The sequence below is a fragment of the Pongo abelii genome, chromosome 7 (genome assembly GCF_028885655.2).
Source record: "Pongo abelii isolate AG06213 chromosome 7, NHGRI_mPonAbe1-v2.0_pri, whole genome shotgun sequence".
NCBI classification, from domain to species: Eukaryota; Metazoa; Chordata; class Mammalia; order Primates; family Hominidae; genus Pongo; species Pongo abelii.
The window spans coordinates 141,407,133-141,422,513 of record NC_071992.2 but is presented as its reverse complement, the minus strand read 5'-3'; the positions used below and the strand labels follow the sequence as shown (position 1 = coordinate 141,422,513).

The window sequence follows — 15,381 nt, the reverse complement described above, 5'->3', positions numbered from 1 at the left end:
TCCCAGCCATCTGTCCTGATACCTAGTACACACTAACCATTTAAGAAATGCTTATTGAATAAGTGAATGACTTTGTGATGAAGAGGTATTCACAATATTGGGTTGCTATTTTGGTGTCCCAAGCAAAATAGCCAAAATAGGTCAACTGAAAAATTACCACTATGAATTAAAATCTGTTTCACATAAACTTTTCAAGGCCCATTCTGCAAGAAGGTAAGAGCTCCTTGGAGGAAACCTACCTTTTCCTTGAAATCTAAAACTTTTTGAAGCAGTGTGAGCAAAGCAATGTTTTTCATGATTACTGACTTTACTCCCTAAGAAGGTATAATCTAGTGATTTTGGCTTTTGTCCTCTTCTCTTCCTAGTGTGAAGCACTGTACTTATATGGAGTTATGCTACTGGTCATTGACCAAAAGATTGAAGGAGAAGTCAGAGAGAGGATGCTGGTTTCTTACTACCGATACAGGTATTCCTGGGCTAGGACTACACTTCCGAAATGCTGCTGTCGGTAAAATGCAGTGTATGTCCCCATATCCCTTCTACCGTGAACAGCAGTAATCCAAGAATAGATAAGAAAGTATACGATTCAGCCGGGGACAGTGGCTCACGCCTGTAATCCCAACACTTTTGGGAGGCCAAGGCAGGCAGATCATCTGAGGTTGGGAGTTCGAGACCAGCCTGGCCAACATGGTGAAACCCTGTCTGTACTAAAACTACAAAAGTTAGCCAGGCATGGTGGCGGGCGCCTGTAATCCCAGGTACCCAGGAGGCTGAGGCAGGAGAATCGCCTGAACTCGGGAGGTGAAGGTTGCAGTGAGCGAAGATCATGCCACTACACTCCATCCTGGGCGACAGAGCGAGACTGTGTCTCAAAAAAAAAAAAAAAAAAATTGTAAGATTCTTATCTCTTGTGAGCATATTGTAGGAATATAACAATTACATATTATATTTCATAATGATTATAGATTATATAATCTATATATTACATATAAAATATTCTATATATTATAGATTATTAGAAGTATGGATTATGCTGTCCCTAATGATAACTCCAATTTTAAAAAGGAGTCTGAATTGTGAACTTTCTTTACCTTCAGGCTAAATTTCAAAGAATCTTAGAAATCTAATGAAGGTTGTTTTTGCTTTTGTTGTTTAAGTTTTCAAATATTACTCCTTGGCAGATACAAGGAAATGAGTGTGCTTTCTGTTGTCATTTTCAGTTTGATGACTTTGAAAAGTTGTCATTCAGAGTCAGGTTGAAAGTGAATTCTCTCCCATGTTTACATAGAAACAAAAACAAATCAAGCAACAGCACATATCCACAAATCATTTGTTGTGTATATCTATACAGAACTGTGATTCTTCAGGAAGTAAGGTCTTGAAAACAGGAGCCACCTTAACCAACTTTTTAATTTTAGTGTCTAACGCACAGGTTTTCAATTTGTTGAATGAGCTAAAAATGGAATACCAGGTCAATGTCGGAGATAGTCAAGATTCAGAGAAGAAACTGTCAAGAAGGAGGAATCAGGAGCTTGAGCTAAAGATGTAAAGAGTAGAATTAACATTTTCAAACTTAAAAATTAGGACAAAGTAGACAAGGAGAAGGGGGTTCCTTGGGGACATTATACTTTTGGCAATACCAGGTACTACGGTGTCCTCAGCAGCAAATTAGTCTTAGGCTCCTCAACTAGCCTTTTCCTTTCAGCTGTATCAGTGTGTGAAGGGAGTGTTCTAGTAGTGTTCATTCATGTCAGTTTGACCAAGCTGTTTTAACATCCATGTTTTTAAAAATGAGATTTGAATGGCCTTTCCTATATTTCTGAGAGTACCTGGAAAAACAAAAACTACACACAGTGTAAAGAAGAAGAAAAAGATATTGGCTTATCAAGCCCAGTTTTGAAAATATGGCTTTGTCCCCTTTGGTACAACAGCTAATTCGTTAGAATGTGAGCATTTATTATTGAAGTGACACTGAACACTTCCAAGTCACAGTCGTGGCAAAAGAGATCCTTACAGCAAATAGCAGGTCGTATCCAAGTCTAAGATTCTTTGAATCTAGTTCATTTCTTTCAGAGCTTACTATTCCACCTGGAAAAATCACAGACCTGTTTATTAGATCTCTGTAGAAGGAACGGCTTGCCAAGAAAAAAGTTAGATATATTTTACTTTAAATTGACATAATATTTTTAAATTATTTTTTAATTTGTGAAATGTCAGGTTCACATTCTTTACCCACAATTTTCAAATCCAAAGAGCTCTGAAAAAATATATATACACGAGTACACACACAACACACATGTACATATACATAGTAATTCATTTGGCAGCAAAACCTGATCTAACCTGAAATCATTTGGAGTCAAAACTTGCCTGGAATAGGTGTGAGGCTATATATAGTCTTCACTTATCTCACTTTTGTAAATATTTATAAATTTTCCTCCAGAATTATTCACTTATGTTGATCATGAGATGCCAATTCAGACCCTGCTGGAGTGTTGTATTGTATATGATCTATATGCCATATGAGTCTTACTATTTGAAAATGCTATATTCTGAAACAAATCCAGTCCCAAGGATTTTGTAAAAGGGATTATGGACCTTTACACAGTATGAATACCCATCTTCTAAACAGGCTTTCAAAAATATAATTTTGAGGCTGGGCACAGTGGCTCACACCTGTAATCCCAGCACTTTGGGAGGACGAGGTGGGTGGTCAGTTGAGATCAGGCGTTCAAGACCAGCCTGGGCCAACATGGTGAAACCCCATCTCTACTAAAATACAAAAATTAGCCAGGCACGGTGGCGGATGCCTGTAGTCCCAGTTACTCGGGAGGCTGAGGCAGGAGAATTGCTTGAACCTGGAGGCAGAGGTTGCAGTGATCTGAGATCATGCCACTGCACTCCAACCTGGGTGACAGAGCAAGACACCATCTCAAAAAAAAAAAAAAAAAAAAAAAAGGTTATATATCCATACATAGCGAGACTCCAATCTCAAAAAAAAAAATATATATATATATATATATATATATACACACACACACACACATATATACACACATAATTTTGAATCTTGAGGATATAGATGGACCTGTGGTCATATCTGAAACTGTATTGAGTCAAAGTAGAATGGAATTCTTCTACTTTATTGGACTTTTCGGTTTCTAATATGTGTGTTTTGGGTCTTTGTTTCCCATTGTGAATATGACTCAGTGCTGCTCGATCTTCTGCTGATTCAAATATGGACGATATTTGTAAGCTGCTTCGAAGTACAGGTTATTCTAGCCAACCAGGTGCCAGAAGACCACCCAACTATCCCGAGAGCTATTTCCAGAGAGTGCCTATCAACGAATCCTTCATCAGTATGGTCATTGGTCGACTGAGATCTGATGATATTTACAACCAGGTGGGAATTAAATCTATTAAGACAGTTTAACAGACTGATTTTACTTCCCTCTTTAATTACTCCTTTCCTTCCTTCTTTCCCAAAAGAGTAAAAGCAGCTAGAACCTTTTAAAACCTTTTGAGCTATACCCCAGGATGATAAAGGAAAGAGGGTTATTAATTTTGCCAGAATCAGATATTTCAGGGAGAAGATGGAATTTGAGCTATTGGGAAGAAGATGCATTCTTTTAGTCATTCATTCAAGAAATGGTTGTTGATTGTGTGATATGTGCCCATTCACATGCGCGATGCTGGGGACCCATCACCGAGGAAGGCAGGCCATGTCCCTGCCCATACTGAGCTTGTAGCTTAGGAAAGGCAGATGACAGGATTATAGTAAAGCAAGATGGGTGTTATCTTAGGGTAAGCACAGGGTGCCACTAGAGCATGCAGCAGTGGCAGCAAGGTCACAACAGGTGACAAAAGGAAGGTAAGAGGAGTGCCAGGAAAGGAGGCAGCCTGAGCAAGGCTGTAAAGGTCATGCAGCATTTGAAAATTGTCCCACTCCCCTTGCCAGTATGTGTAGTACTCACTTCCCTTTAAAAAACGCTAAACAAAATTACCATTTGACTTCATTGTTCTGAAGAAAACATAATTTTAGATGTTATATTTTTAAATATTTGTAAAAATTATAATTAGGGAGTAAAGAGGCCTGTGATAACTGTGGATATCATTTATCACAGAATGAACCTGATCTGTGCAGTTCTTTAGGTAGCTTGTTAGTTTTTTGTGTGAATATGTTAAGTATAAATAAGAGGGTTTTTGTTGTTGTTGTTGTTTTAAGACAATTCAAAATCAGAAGCTACCCACAGATGCCAGGTCTCCATAATAATCGTTGCCATTCATTGAGAATTCAGTCCAAACCAGCCACAAAGGAGGTTTTGTTCTCATACCATTTTCTCTGTTCCTCACAATAGCCCTATAAAGTAGATGGCATTATCCCCCATGTTGCTGTTGAGAAAAATAAGACTTGGAGAGCTTAAATAATTTCCTTAAGTTCCTGTTACTAAGTAGCAGAACCATAATTTGAATTTGGTCGTGTGAATTCAGAGCATCTCATTCCTGATTGCCTCTCATTCCACGTCCTTCTGAAGGCAATGTGTTTCCATTTCCTCCTTGCCCCATGATCTTTATTTATTAGCACAAGGGTTAAGCTGTGGTTGTGCTGTGTGTCCACCCCACTCTCTGTCCTGCACCTCCCCCATCCCTGGTCATGGCTGATAGATCAGATTCTGTCTCCAGGTAATTTGGAATTGGGTCTGAGAAACAGTTTCTGGATTGGAGTTTATCCACAACATGCAAAATTGGGAGTTTGTGGGCAGCCTCATTCTGCCATGTATATGGAGAGTAGCCTGGAGGAAGAGAAAAGGTGGGCCGACACATCAAGGGGAGAAAGAGCAAAGGCATTCCGGTTCCCAGCCCCAGCCGCTTCCTGTGGCCTAGCCACATTCCTGCCTGCAGGTTTCATGTGACATGGCTATGTCTGTCCTTATAACAATTTCTCTGCTTTTTGCTTGTGGTAGCTCAAGGTGATATGCGCTTTGTGCATCCAAAGATTTCTAGTACATGAGGGGATGGACCCTGGGGGAACACCAGCATTTAAAAGGCAGAAGATGAGGACTCAGCAAAGGAGATTGAGAAGAGAGAGTGGTATCTAGGAAACCAGAGGAGGAGAGATTTCATTCCTTAGAGAGTTTAAGTGAGAGTTTTAAAAAGAAGCCGTCAAATTGGATGGTTGTGAGGTCATGAGCGACCTTAGGGAATTCCACTGGGATGATGATGGAGGTCGAATTTCAGTGAGTTGAATAATAAACAGAAAGTGAGAAAATAGCAACAGTGAGTAGAGCCTGTCAGTTCTGAGGGTTGTCTCCAACAGGAAAGATACAAAAATGGAGAAGTGGTGGGAGACACAGGGATAGGCCTTTTTTTTTTTTTTTTTTTTTTTTTTTTTTTTTAAAAGAAAAGACTTAGAATTGCAGCAGTCAAGGGCTGGAAGAAGAGAATACTATGGGGTTAGGAATAAGAAGGAAGACCTTGGCAAGCAATGGTACGGTCTGAGAAGGGCTTCCAGTGTCCAGGATCCTGAAAGGTGATGGGCTTTGGAGAAACTGATGTGTCTTACAACCAGAGAGTTTAATTTGCGCATGTCTACGTGCACATGTTGCCAGCAGCTTTCTCGGGGTGTCGTCTTGACATTGCAGGTCTCAGCGTATCCTTTGCCAGAGCATCGCAGCACAGCCCTGGCAAACCAAGCTGCCATGCTGTACGTGATTCTCTACTTTGAGCCTTCCATCCTTCACACCCATCAAGCAAAAATGAGAGAGATAGTGGATAAATACTTTCCAGATAATTGGGCAAGTATTGCTGATTTTTTTCCTCTACAGTAAATGTGTTAGAGAACTAACTTCCCATTCTTTTGGCCTTTAACCCAGAGGTTGTAATGTTGTAAATAATGAGACATAAGATCACTTAGGTAAAGTTGCTTTAAGTGTATTGAGAATTTTATAATTATAACTGAAGGAATAAATGAGTCAGTAAAATTTCCTGAAGAACCCACTAGTCTTTTTCTAAAATGGATACTCTGAAGATTAAATCATTTATTAAAATGTCTCTTGCTTTAGCTACTGAGATTACAAGTAAGTTATATATGAATTTGTTTATTCTTTTCTATTTTCTGAATCTAAGATAGCCAAATTCATCTAATTTGTCACTTTGTGAATAGGAATTTCACTTTAATAAAGTTTTACCTATAAGCTAACTGTAATGGGGTTACTAAAGTTTATATTATTGCAAGGATATGCTTGTACCTTTGTAAGCGTTGTTTCATTTAAAAATATTCTTATAGGAATAAAGCTTGCTTCATACTTAATATATATGAAATGAAATATATGAAAACAAAGAGGCTTTAACAAAATGCAGGGAGTTGGATTATATTCGCAGGTAGCAGATTTTGTTCTGCTTCTATATCAGCTATTGAATTACATAAACTATCTGTTATGAGGGGCCTTCAATTTATTGGTAGTATGAGAACAGCCTGCGTTAGGAAGTGATGGTTCCTGGCCAACTGTGAATCATATTAGTGAGCTCAGAGTTGAGCAACCAAGAGGAAAACACTGATAGTGTGGCTTCATGTTCCTAAATTTAATAAAGAAGTTTTGACCATGATACTATAATTAAAGACATATTTATTATTAAGAAAGACCAAAATCCAATTACATGAAACCCATAAGAAACACACCTGAAAAAATACCCTGGCACAGTGAAAATGAAGGGATTTTTAAAAAGATATCCCAGGCAATTGCCAACCAATAAAACAACTGGTGAGAAAACATTAATATTACATAGTAGAGAATTTCAAAAAGAAATGTTAATAGGTGTAAAGAGATCTTTATACCTATTAATGTGAATTAACCAGGAGCACTTACCTATATATTTGGAAAATCTTGGTTTTTCATTGGAATGGAATTTAAACATGGAGTGGGTATTGCCTTCTATAACTTTTTAGTATCCAACCCTTTGCCTTGAAGTGAGTAGGAATTTAACATACTGAATGTCTCCTCTTTCAGGTAATTAGTATTTACATGGGGATCACAGTTAATCTAGTAGATGCTTGGGAACCTTACAAAGCTGCAAAAACTGCTTTAAATAATACCTTGGACCTTTCAAATGTCAGAGAACAGGTAGGTTCTAATCTGGGGACATTCTCTAATAACTGCAGGCCTAGTTTATGAAGTAGCAAATAAGCTAAGTAGATTTCCCAAGGAATTTGGAAGATAATCACTTAGATAATTTAATGCAATGATTAATAAAAGGTGAATTTTATAGGTTAGAATAAGATAGGTAATTGTAGGTTTTGTTATATGGTGTATGTAAATTGAAAATTAGGATACTAAGGGAGATTCAGTACCCAAAGACAAATAAGCATGGCATATGCCCCAAATGACTTAGTTTACTTTTGCTTAAAGACTGTATTCTCATGGCCAGAGTTGGTTGTACCAGTAGCTGGAATTAATATGTTTTTATGAGTAGGATGAATGATGAAGATAGTAACTGAATATGGATAATATGTCCTGTCACTGTAATTTAAATTTATCATTTGTGTTGTGCTAAATAAGCAACAAGACTCAAGACATTCATCTTAAAGTTTAAACGGTTATATTCTATCTCTTTTGTTCTTACACAAGGCAGAAGGGAACATCCAAGTAAGTAGAGGAATAAAGATAAAATCTTGGGGAGCATACTTGATATTTCTAAATGGTTATGTTCCTCATCCTGGCTCAGTTACTGAGTTTCCTGTGTGGATAAAACAATATTGACTCAAAAAACTTCATCATGTTTTATTCAAATAAATTGAATTCCATAAATAATGCACAAAATAATTTCAATGTTGGCACATCTCCTAGAAATATATTAGAGAAAGTGGCACTTTTATACTTAGCAACATCAGAACATTAATTTTTCATTGCTAAAATCCCTTTCTAAAATTGCATTTTCTCATTTGTGACATTTTTAAGAGGTTTCTTGATACCATAGATTTCAACTAACCTGACGAGGTTAATGATGTTTAACATTTGACTTGCTTTAAGTAAAGCAGAATGACCAAAATTTCCAAAAAGCTGGTTTGGAAATTCATTTTTGATACACTAAGGTGTATTTTTTGCTAAGCTTTCATAAGCCTGTAGAAGAAGTCTTATATTTTAAGTGTTTCTGCTCTGTTCTGCCTTCTTTGTCAACAGTATTAGCAAGAACAAGCAATTGAACTTCTGTCTTTATTTTCTTTTTCATCTAAGTTAGTAATAGAAGAGTTCTGAGGAACCACCTGGTCCAAGTCTCCATTTGAAATTTGAAGAAACCAATACACAGGGGTTAAGCCCCAAGTCACACCAAAGTTTAATCACAGCCAGAACTAGGATGTAGTCTCAGAATTCTTAAGTCCAGTGCTTTTTTCAAATATGTTCAGTAAGCCAGTTGTCTTTGAGCCCGATAAGTATAGTCCATATGTTATTCATCTTATATAGAAATGTTATCTTTGAGCCCTAGAACTATAGTCCATATGTCATTCATCTTATATAGAAATTACATAAAAATGTTAATGTTTGAGCCCTGTAACTGTAGTCCATATGTCATTCATCTTGTACAGAAATTATATAAAAATGTTAATGTTTGAGCCCTATAACTATAGTCCATATGTCATTCATCTTATAGAAATGTTATCTTCGAGCCCTATAACTGTGGTCCATATGTCATTCATCCTATATAGAAATGTTACTATTTGTCAGTGAATTCATTTGAATGTGATTTATTTTCAAGATAAATGACTTTTTAAATGTAATTCAAATTTCTTATTTGTCAAGGCAAGCAGATATGCTACTGTCAGTGAAAGAGTACATGCTCAAGTGCAGCAATTTCTAAAAGAAGGTTATTTAAGGGAGGAGATGGTTCTGGACAATATCCCAAAGCTTCTGAACTGCCTGAGAGACTGCAATGTTGCCATTCGATGGCTGATGCTTCATACAGCAGACTCAGGTAATGCACAAAAGGGGTGGCTGTTTATATTGCTCCACATAAAGACTCTCAGAATCAAGACCTACTTCACGATGCAGAGTGGTTTAGCAGGGAGAGAGGCCTTGGATGAGAATCAAGTTGCTTTTTAAAGTTAGTCATTTTTTGTCAACTTGGATAGGCCACTAGCATACCTGAAAAGCTCTCCCCTGTCAGGTACTGTTAGGTGCTAGGGAATAAGAGGACGTTTAGCTCTCATGTTCAAGGAGCTTGTCACTGACCAGAATGGGGAGATCAAATGTAGACATATGAAAAAATAGAACTGCAGATCTGTGGTAGGCAGAATAATGCCTTCCAGTCCACACCCAGAGATGTTCATGCCCTAGTCCCTGAACCAGTAGATATATTACATGAAAAGGGGGGATTGAGGTTGCCTATTAGCTGACCCTAAAGTAAGGAGATGTTTCTGGATTATCCCAGTGGACTCAGTGTAATCATAAGGGTCCTTGCTGTGTGTGGTGGCTCATACTTGTAATCCCATCACTTTGGGAGGCCAAGGCAGGAGGAGAGCTTGAGCCCAGGAGTTCAGAACCAGCCTGGGTAACACAGTGAGATCCCATCTCTACAACAAGTAAAAAAAATTAGCTGGGCATGGTGGCACACACCTGTAGTCCCAGCTACTGGGGAGGCTGAGATGGGAAGATCACTTGAGCCTGGGAGGTTGCAGCTGCAGTGAGCCAAGATCGTGCTACTGCACTGCAGCCTAAGTGACAGAGCAAGACCATGTCTCAAAAAAGAATAATAAAATAAGAGCCACCCCCCCTTTTTTTTTTTAAAGACAGGATCTCAAGTTCCCCAGGTTTGAGTGCAGTGGCACAGTCTCCACTCACTCAGACCTTCTGGGCTCAAGCGATACACCTTCCACAATCCCCGCAAGCAGCTGGGACTACAGGCGTGTGCCACCATGCCTGGCTAAGTTTTTTGTAGAGACAGTGTTCAATGTGTTGGCCAGGGTGGTCTCAAACTCCCGAGCCCAAGCATCTGCTCATCTCAGCCTCCCAAAGTGCTAGGATTATAGGCCTGAGCCACCACGCCCAGCTTATAAATATAGGGGTCCTTAAATCAGGAAGAGGGAGGCAGAAGTGTCAGAACCAGAGAGATGGCATTGTGACAAAAACTTGACTGGCCATTGCTGGCTTTAAATTTGGAAGGGGCCACAAGCCAAGGAATACAGGCAGCCTTTAGCTGCTGAAAACAAGAAAACAGACTTTTCCCCTAGAATGTCCAGAAGGAGCCCAGCACAGCCATCACCTTGATTTTAGCCCGGTGAGCCCCATCTCAGATTTGTCACTTCTAGGATGGTGAGAGAATAAATTTGTGTTGTTTTAAGCCACTGAGTTTGTGGTAATTGTTAGAGTAGCAGTGGGAAACTAATTCAAGGTCCAAGGCAGTAAACAGACACCAGGTGTGTCAAACAGACAGTTGGTGTGATTTGAGTTCAGAGTAGAGAGGGAAACATTGCTTGGGATAGGGGAGCAGAGGAGGTCAGGAAAGCCCCATACAGGAATCAGGAGTCAACCAGGCCTGTGATGAGGTTTTGAAGCAAAAAGCAGAAGAAATTCTAGACTGCAGAAATGATGGAATAAGTGATATGATTTTGAAAGTACAGAAAAACATATGGGCCCACTGAGTGCTTATTTAAGGTAGATTGGATCTTAGCTTTTTATGAGTCATGGTCTCCTCCGAGACCTTCTGTTCACACAGTTTGACCATCAAGTTGAGATTGTGAGAAACGCCTCAACCTCTGGTTTAATGGTAGAAAAATAAGTAAGTTGAATTAACATCTCTGAGCTTGTTCAGGGCTGGCACAGTTTCTTATTCTTAGTAAATGCCAGATCAACATTAATTAACCAATGCATTTCCTCATCCAGGACTGTATACCCCTACCCCTAAGAGGTGTGTCATTCAGCAGGCCTGCGAAGCCCTCTGCTTTTTGTTTTTCACTCAACAAACTTTCCTTGAGGACCAACTCTGAGACAGGCACTGTGTGCAGCACTTCTTTGTTCTTCCAGATAAGACTGTGTCTCTTTAAAAAACTGCACACAAGATTTCTCTGTAGCCTCCCTTTGTAACATGGTAGCCCCTGTCTCACAGCTCTTCCAGCCAAGATGACTTCACGGTCCCTCTAGCTACCGTCTGCTTCCACTTCCTATGGGTGGTCCACAGTGAAAACAGCAGTTGGACTTCCTCATCCTTCGTATCTTTGAAAATGTGTGGAGTTTCCCCTCAGCCTTCTCTCCAGCTTCTTAAACCTTTATCCTGAGAGCTGCTTTCCAGTTTGTTTCATCATCTTGCTTGTTGGCCTGTATCCATTTACAATTTACCCACAGTATGAACACGATGGCTCGAGTTTTTCATCCCTGAATCTGTTTTTAATTAGTTGAGTTTATTTTTTACAAAAACTCCAGTTCTAATTTGAGGATTTTTACTACATTGACTCAGCTTTTAATCTTCTTTACCAAAAGTCTTGCATTCACAAGCGTATAAACAACTCAAGCCCTCACTTTATCCTGTCATAAAACCAACTGGGGTTTTCTAGTGACTCAGCCTCATCTTCATCTTCTGTGTGACTCTGCCTGACGGCCCTGCCTATGTTCGGAAAGCCAGTAGTCTCCTGAATTCGCACCCATGCCAGGGACAACCTTGGCTTGCCAGAGGTCTGTGGTTTTATCTTCAGCCACATTTGTCTTTTGCGTTTGTGCCTGGCAATTGTCTGACCTGATTGCACAGGGTCATAATTTATCAGAAACAAATGATTGGCCTATCTGATTGTGAGTCATACATGGGAAAAGCAACTGCTTAGTTAACTTTTATGGAATTTCAGTCATGGTGTACAGAAAAGCAGGTCTAGTCTCATTGCCTCCTGTTGAGTTGCTGGAGGCATTTCCCAGTCTTAGGATGCTTGTACAGAACCTTGTGAAGAAATATTCTCTGAGGAAATAAGGGATGAGAAAGGCTGGCTGGCTACTGAAGTTTGACCCCAAAGTTCTGATGGCTCTGCGTTCTCTGGGTATGAATCCTTAAGGGTCAGATCTGAGAGAGATGGTCAGGCCCTGGGAACCCCAGAAGCAAACCTGGTTTATAACAAGAAGCTAAATGTTAAAGCACATTGAGGAATATAGAGTGTTTGTCCAACAACTGGGTACTTACATTCCCTATGCAAACATCAAAGCAGATTAAACTAAGGAGATTTCTAGTTTAATTAAAATTGGTATAAAGACAACTGGAACTCCTTCTGAGTTTGTTTGATTTTTGTTTAGCTAGGTAAATATGGAGCTGGAAATTTTCTCTTTGTGTAATCAGTGTCACCAGTTCCAATATAGTTCTTCCCAGATAGTTCTGGCAAATTCATGAAAAATCAGAACTTTGCGGTTTCCCATGAAAACTGAGCCTCTTTTCCAGGTTGTCACAAGTCTCCTCCTGATGGAGTAACTTAGAAATCAGCATATAAGATGACCTTCCACAGGCTTCATCATAACTAAAGCGCCAAAACCACCCATGACATATTACCTATACAACATTGTTGTTCTGTACCTGCCAGACATCCTGAGATATTGATGCGGGCAGGACTAGGAAGGCAGGAGGGTGTACATGTAATACTAGTGTAACTACCATGGACCTTATATCTATCAGCTGTGAACTTTTTGACAAAGTCTGTTTAAGTCTTAGAGTTTTTATTTTGACTTTGACTTTATTTGTCTTAGTTCATTTTCTGCTGCTGTAACAGAATACCACAGAGTAGGAAATGTATAAAGAAGTTTATTTGGCTCACAGTTCTGGAGGCTGGGAAGTCCAAGAGCATGGTGCCAGCATCTAGCAAGGGTCAATATATGCCGGATAGGCAGAAGGGCAAGATAGTGGGTGCAAGAGAGAGCTCACTTTTATAGGAAAGCCACTGTTGGAATAACTAACCCACTCCCGAGATAATGGCATTAATCCATTCATGAGGGTGGACCCCTCATAACACAATTGCCTGCCAAGGGCTGTACCTCTTAACGCTGACACAGTGGCAACCAAGTTTCTAGCATGTGAACTTTTGGAAGACTCTTTGAAACCACAGCAGTAGCTTTGTCTTGTAAGTATTTTGCCTTATTCTACTTACTCTTTCTTAGATAAGTAATTGGCCTTATAAACCAATCTAAGCAAATACCAATATTTTTTATTCTATTCTTTTCTTTTAACTTGGCGTTTATTTCATTTGAAATGGTTTAGCTTGGCTGATAGGATCATCTAAGAATTAGGACATCCAGTATTTTTACCTTGGGTCAATCACTGCCTAATTTTGTGACCTTGGCCTAGTGCCTGGGTAGTGGATAGTTCAGAAAACTCTGAGTGCCTGCCATGCCCTCTGGCCTCTACAAGGCGCAGGATGGCCACAGGTCTGCTGCTTCTTGTTTGGGGGTCCCTTGTCTTTGTGTGAGAAACCCTTCCTTGTTGTGTCGGGCATTCCCCATGACCACTCTGGCTTCAGTGATTCACTACGGGGACACAGAAGACTCAGCATCTAGTAGTACTGACAGCTGTGATTTATTATAGCAAAAGGATAGAAAGCAAAATCTGCAAAGGAAAAGGGCACACGGGGTGAATTTGGAAGAATGAGGCACAAGCTTCTGAGCATCCTCTCCCAGTGGAGTCCCACAGGGCGCACTTAATTCACCCAGCAGGAGTCATGACAACGCATATGAAGTGTTGTCAACCAGGAAAGCTCATTAGACTCAGCTTCCTTCGGTTTCTATTGGGGGCTGCTCACTTAGGTAGCCTCTGCCCAGCATGTACCAAAATTCCAGACTTCCAGAAGGAAAACCTTGTTTGTACAAACATTTAAGGCTTAGTGAGCTGATCTTGTGAGTTCTCAAAATGATGGCAGCTCTTCGTGAAATTCAAGTTCCCAGATGCCAGCCAAGAGCCAGCCTTGCAAACAGGCCTCTCTAGGGATAGCAGTCCGTTACTGAATGGCAGGGATCAATGCCTAAAGCAAAAGCAACTCTGCACAGACAGGGCGTGAGGAAGCCACCCAGCTATGAAGTAGTACAAGGAGGCTCTGCCCATTCATTTTAGGCGGTTGCTATAAACGAACCGCAGAATGCTCACAAAACTTGGAAACACTGTTCTGCAGCTTCCTTTTTTTCATTCAAGTCTTTCAAGGATGACACTCCATGTCAGATTCAACTGTCATTTAACAGTTTAATTGTACTCCATGGCATAGATGTACTATATTTCACCATCTTTTATTGATATACATTTTGCTTATTACTTTTTAAATTGTTAAAATGAAGGAAAATATTTAAGAATTTATCTTATTTCATAGGTATTTTCTACATATTTAGTAAGCAGGTAACATTTTTCCTATTTCTAGCCTGCGACCCAAACAACAAACGCCTTCGTCAAATCAAGGACCAGATTCTAACAGACTCTCGGTACAATCCCAGGATCCTCTTCCAGCTGCTATTGGATACTGCACAATTTGAGTTTATACTCAAAGAGGTAAAAATATTTGAATGAATATCACCACAGTCTTAGCTTTTTTATGCTTAAAAACATTTAAAAAGAAAAAAAAAGACAAGGATTGCTTGCTCTTTGATTCAAGGTACAGATTCAAGCTGTTGAGATAGTTCTTATAGTAAAAGGACAAGAATAAACATTTAACAAGCATGTAATTCCTCCTTTCACTGGGGATACAGTGATGGGGAAAGGTACACAAGATGGTAGAGGTTATAGCCTAATGAGGAGTATAGACATTAATCAAAGAATCACACTAGGCCAAGTGCAGTGGCCCGTGCCTGTAATCCTAGCACTTTGGAAGGCCAAGGTGGGCAGATCACCTGAAGTCAGGAGTTTGAGACCAGCCTGGCCAGCAGGCTGGTGAAACCTTGTCTCTACTAAAAATATAAAAATTAGCCGGGCATCATGGCGCACAGCTGTAGTCTCAGCAACTGGGGAGGCTGAGGCATGAGAATCACTTGAACCTGGGAGGCGGAGGTTGCAGTGGACCAAGATCTCACCACTGCACTCCAGCCTGGGCAACAGAGTGACACCCTGTCTCAAAAAAAACAGAATCACACTAATAAAAATGTAAATACAAACTCAGATATTTGCTCTGAAGGAAAGGAATGTAGTTCTCCAAGTACCTAAAATAAAGTATCCTGTTGCATCCTGGTAGACTTCCATGAGAAGAGACGCAAGAGCTGAAGGGGTCTGGGGACGGGATCTGTTAGTGTTAGCTAGACAAAGGTAGGGAGCGTGATGGAGAACATTCCGGTGACAGGAAGAATATCAAGTTGTCTTTGGTGAGGAGGAACATAAACAATTCAAAGACCTTAAAGACCAGTTGGCTGGAGGGGAGAGAGTGAGAGAAAGGTAGTGTGAAATGAGGCTGAA

The 15,381-nt window shown here is 39.8% G+C and overlaps 1 protein-coding gene across 6 annotated transcripts in view; it reads left to right on the top strand.

The window, feature by feature from the left end:
* The window catches only part of WASHC5 (WASH complex subunit 5), a 67,487-nt gene that overhangs the window by 9,731 nt on the left and 42,375 nt on the right, over nucleotides 1-15,381 (top strand). For all 6 annotated transcript variants that reach the window (XM_054560972.2, XM_063726329.1, XM_009244083.4 and 3 more), the window contains 6 exon segments: nucleotides 366-466; nucleotides 3,211-3,403; nucleotides 5,643-5,795; nucleotides 7,008-7,121; nucleotides 8,796-8,967; nucleotides 14,360-14,487. In XM_054560972.2, coding sequence (XP_054416947.1) covers nucleotides 366-466; nucleotides 3,211-3,403; nucleotides 5,643-5,795; nucleotides 7,008-7,121; nucleotides 8,796-8,967; nucleotides 14,360-14,487 — 861 coding nt within the window.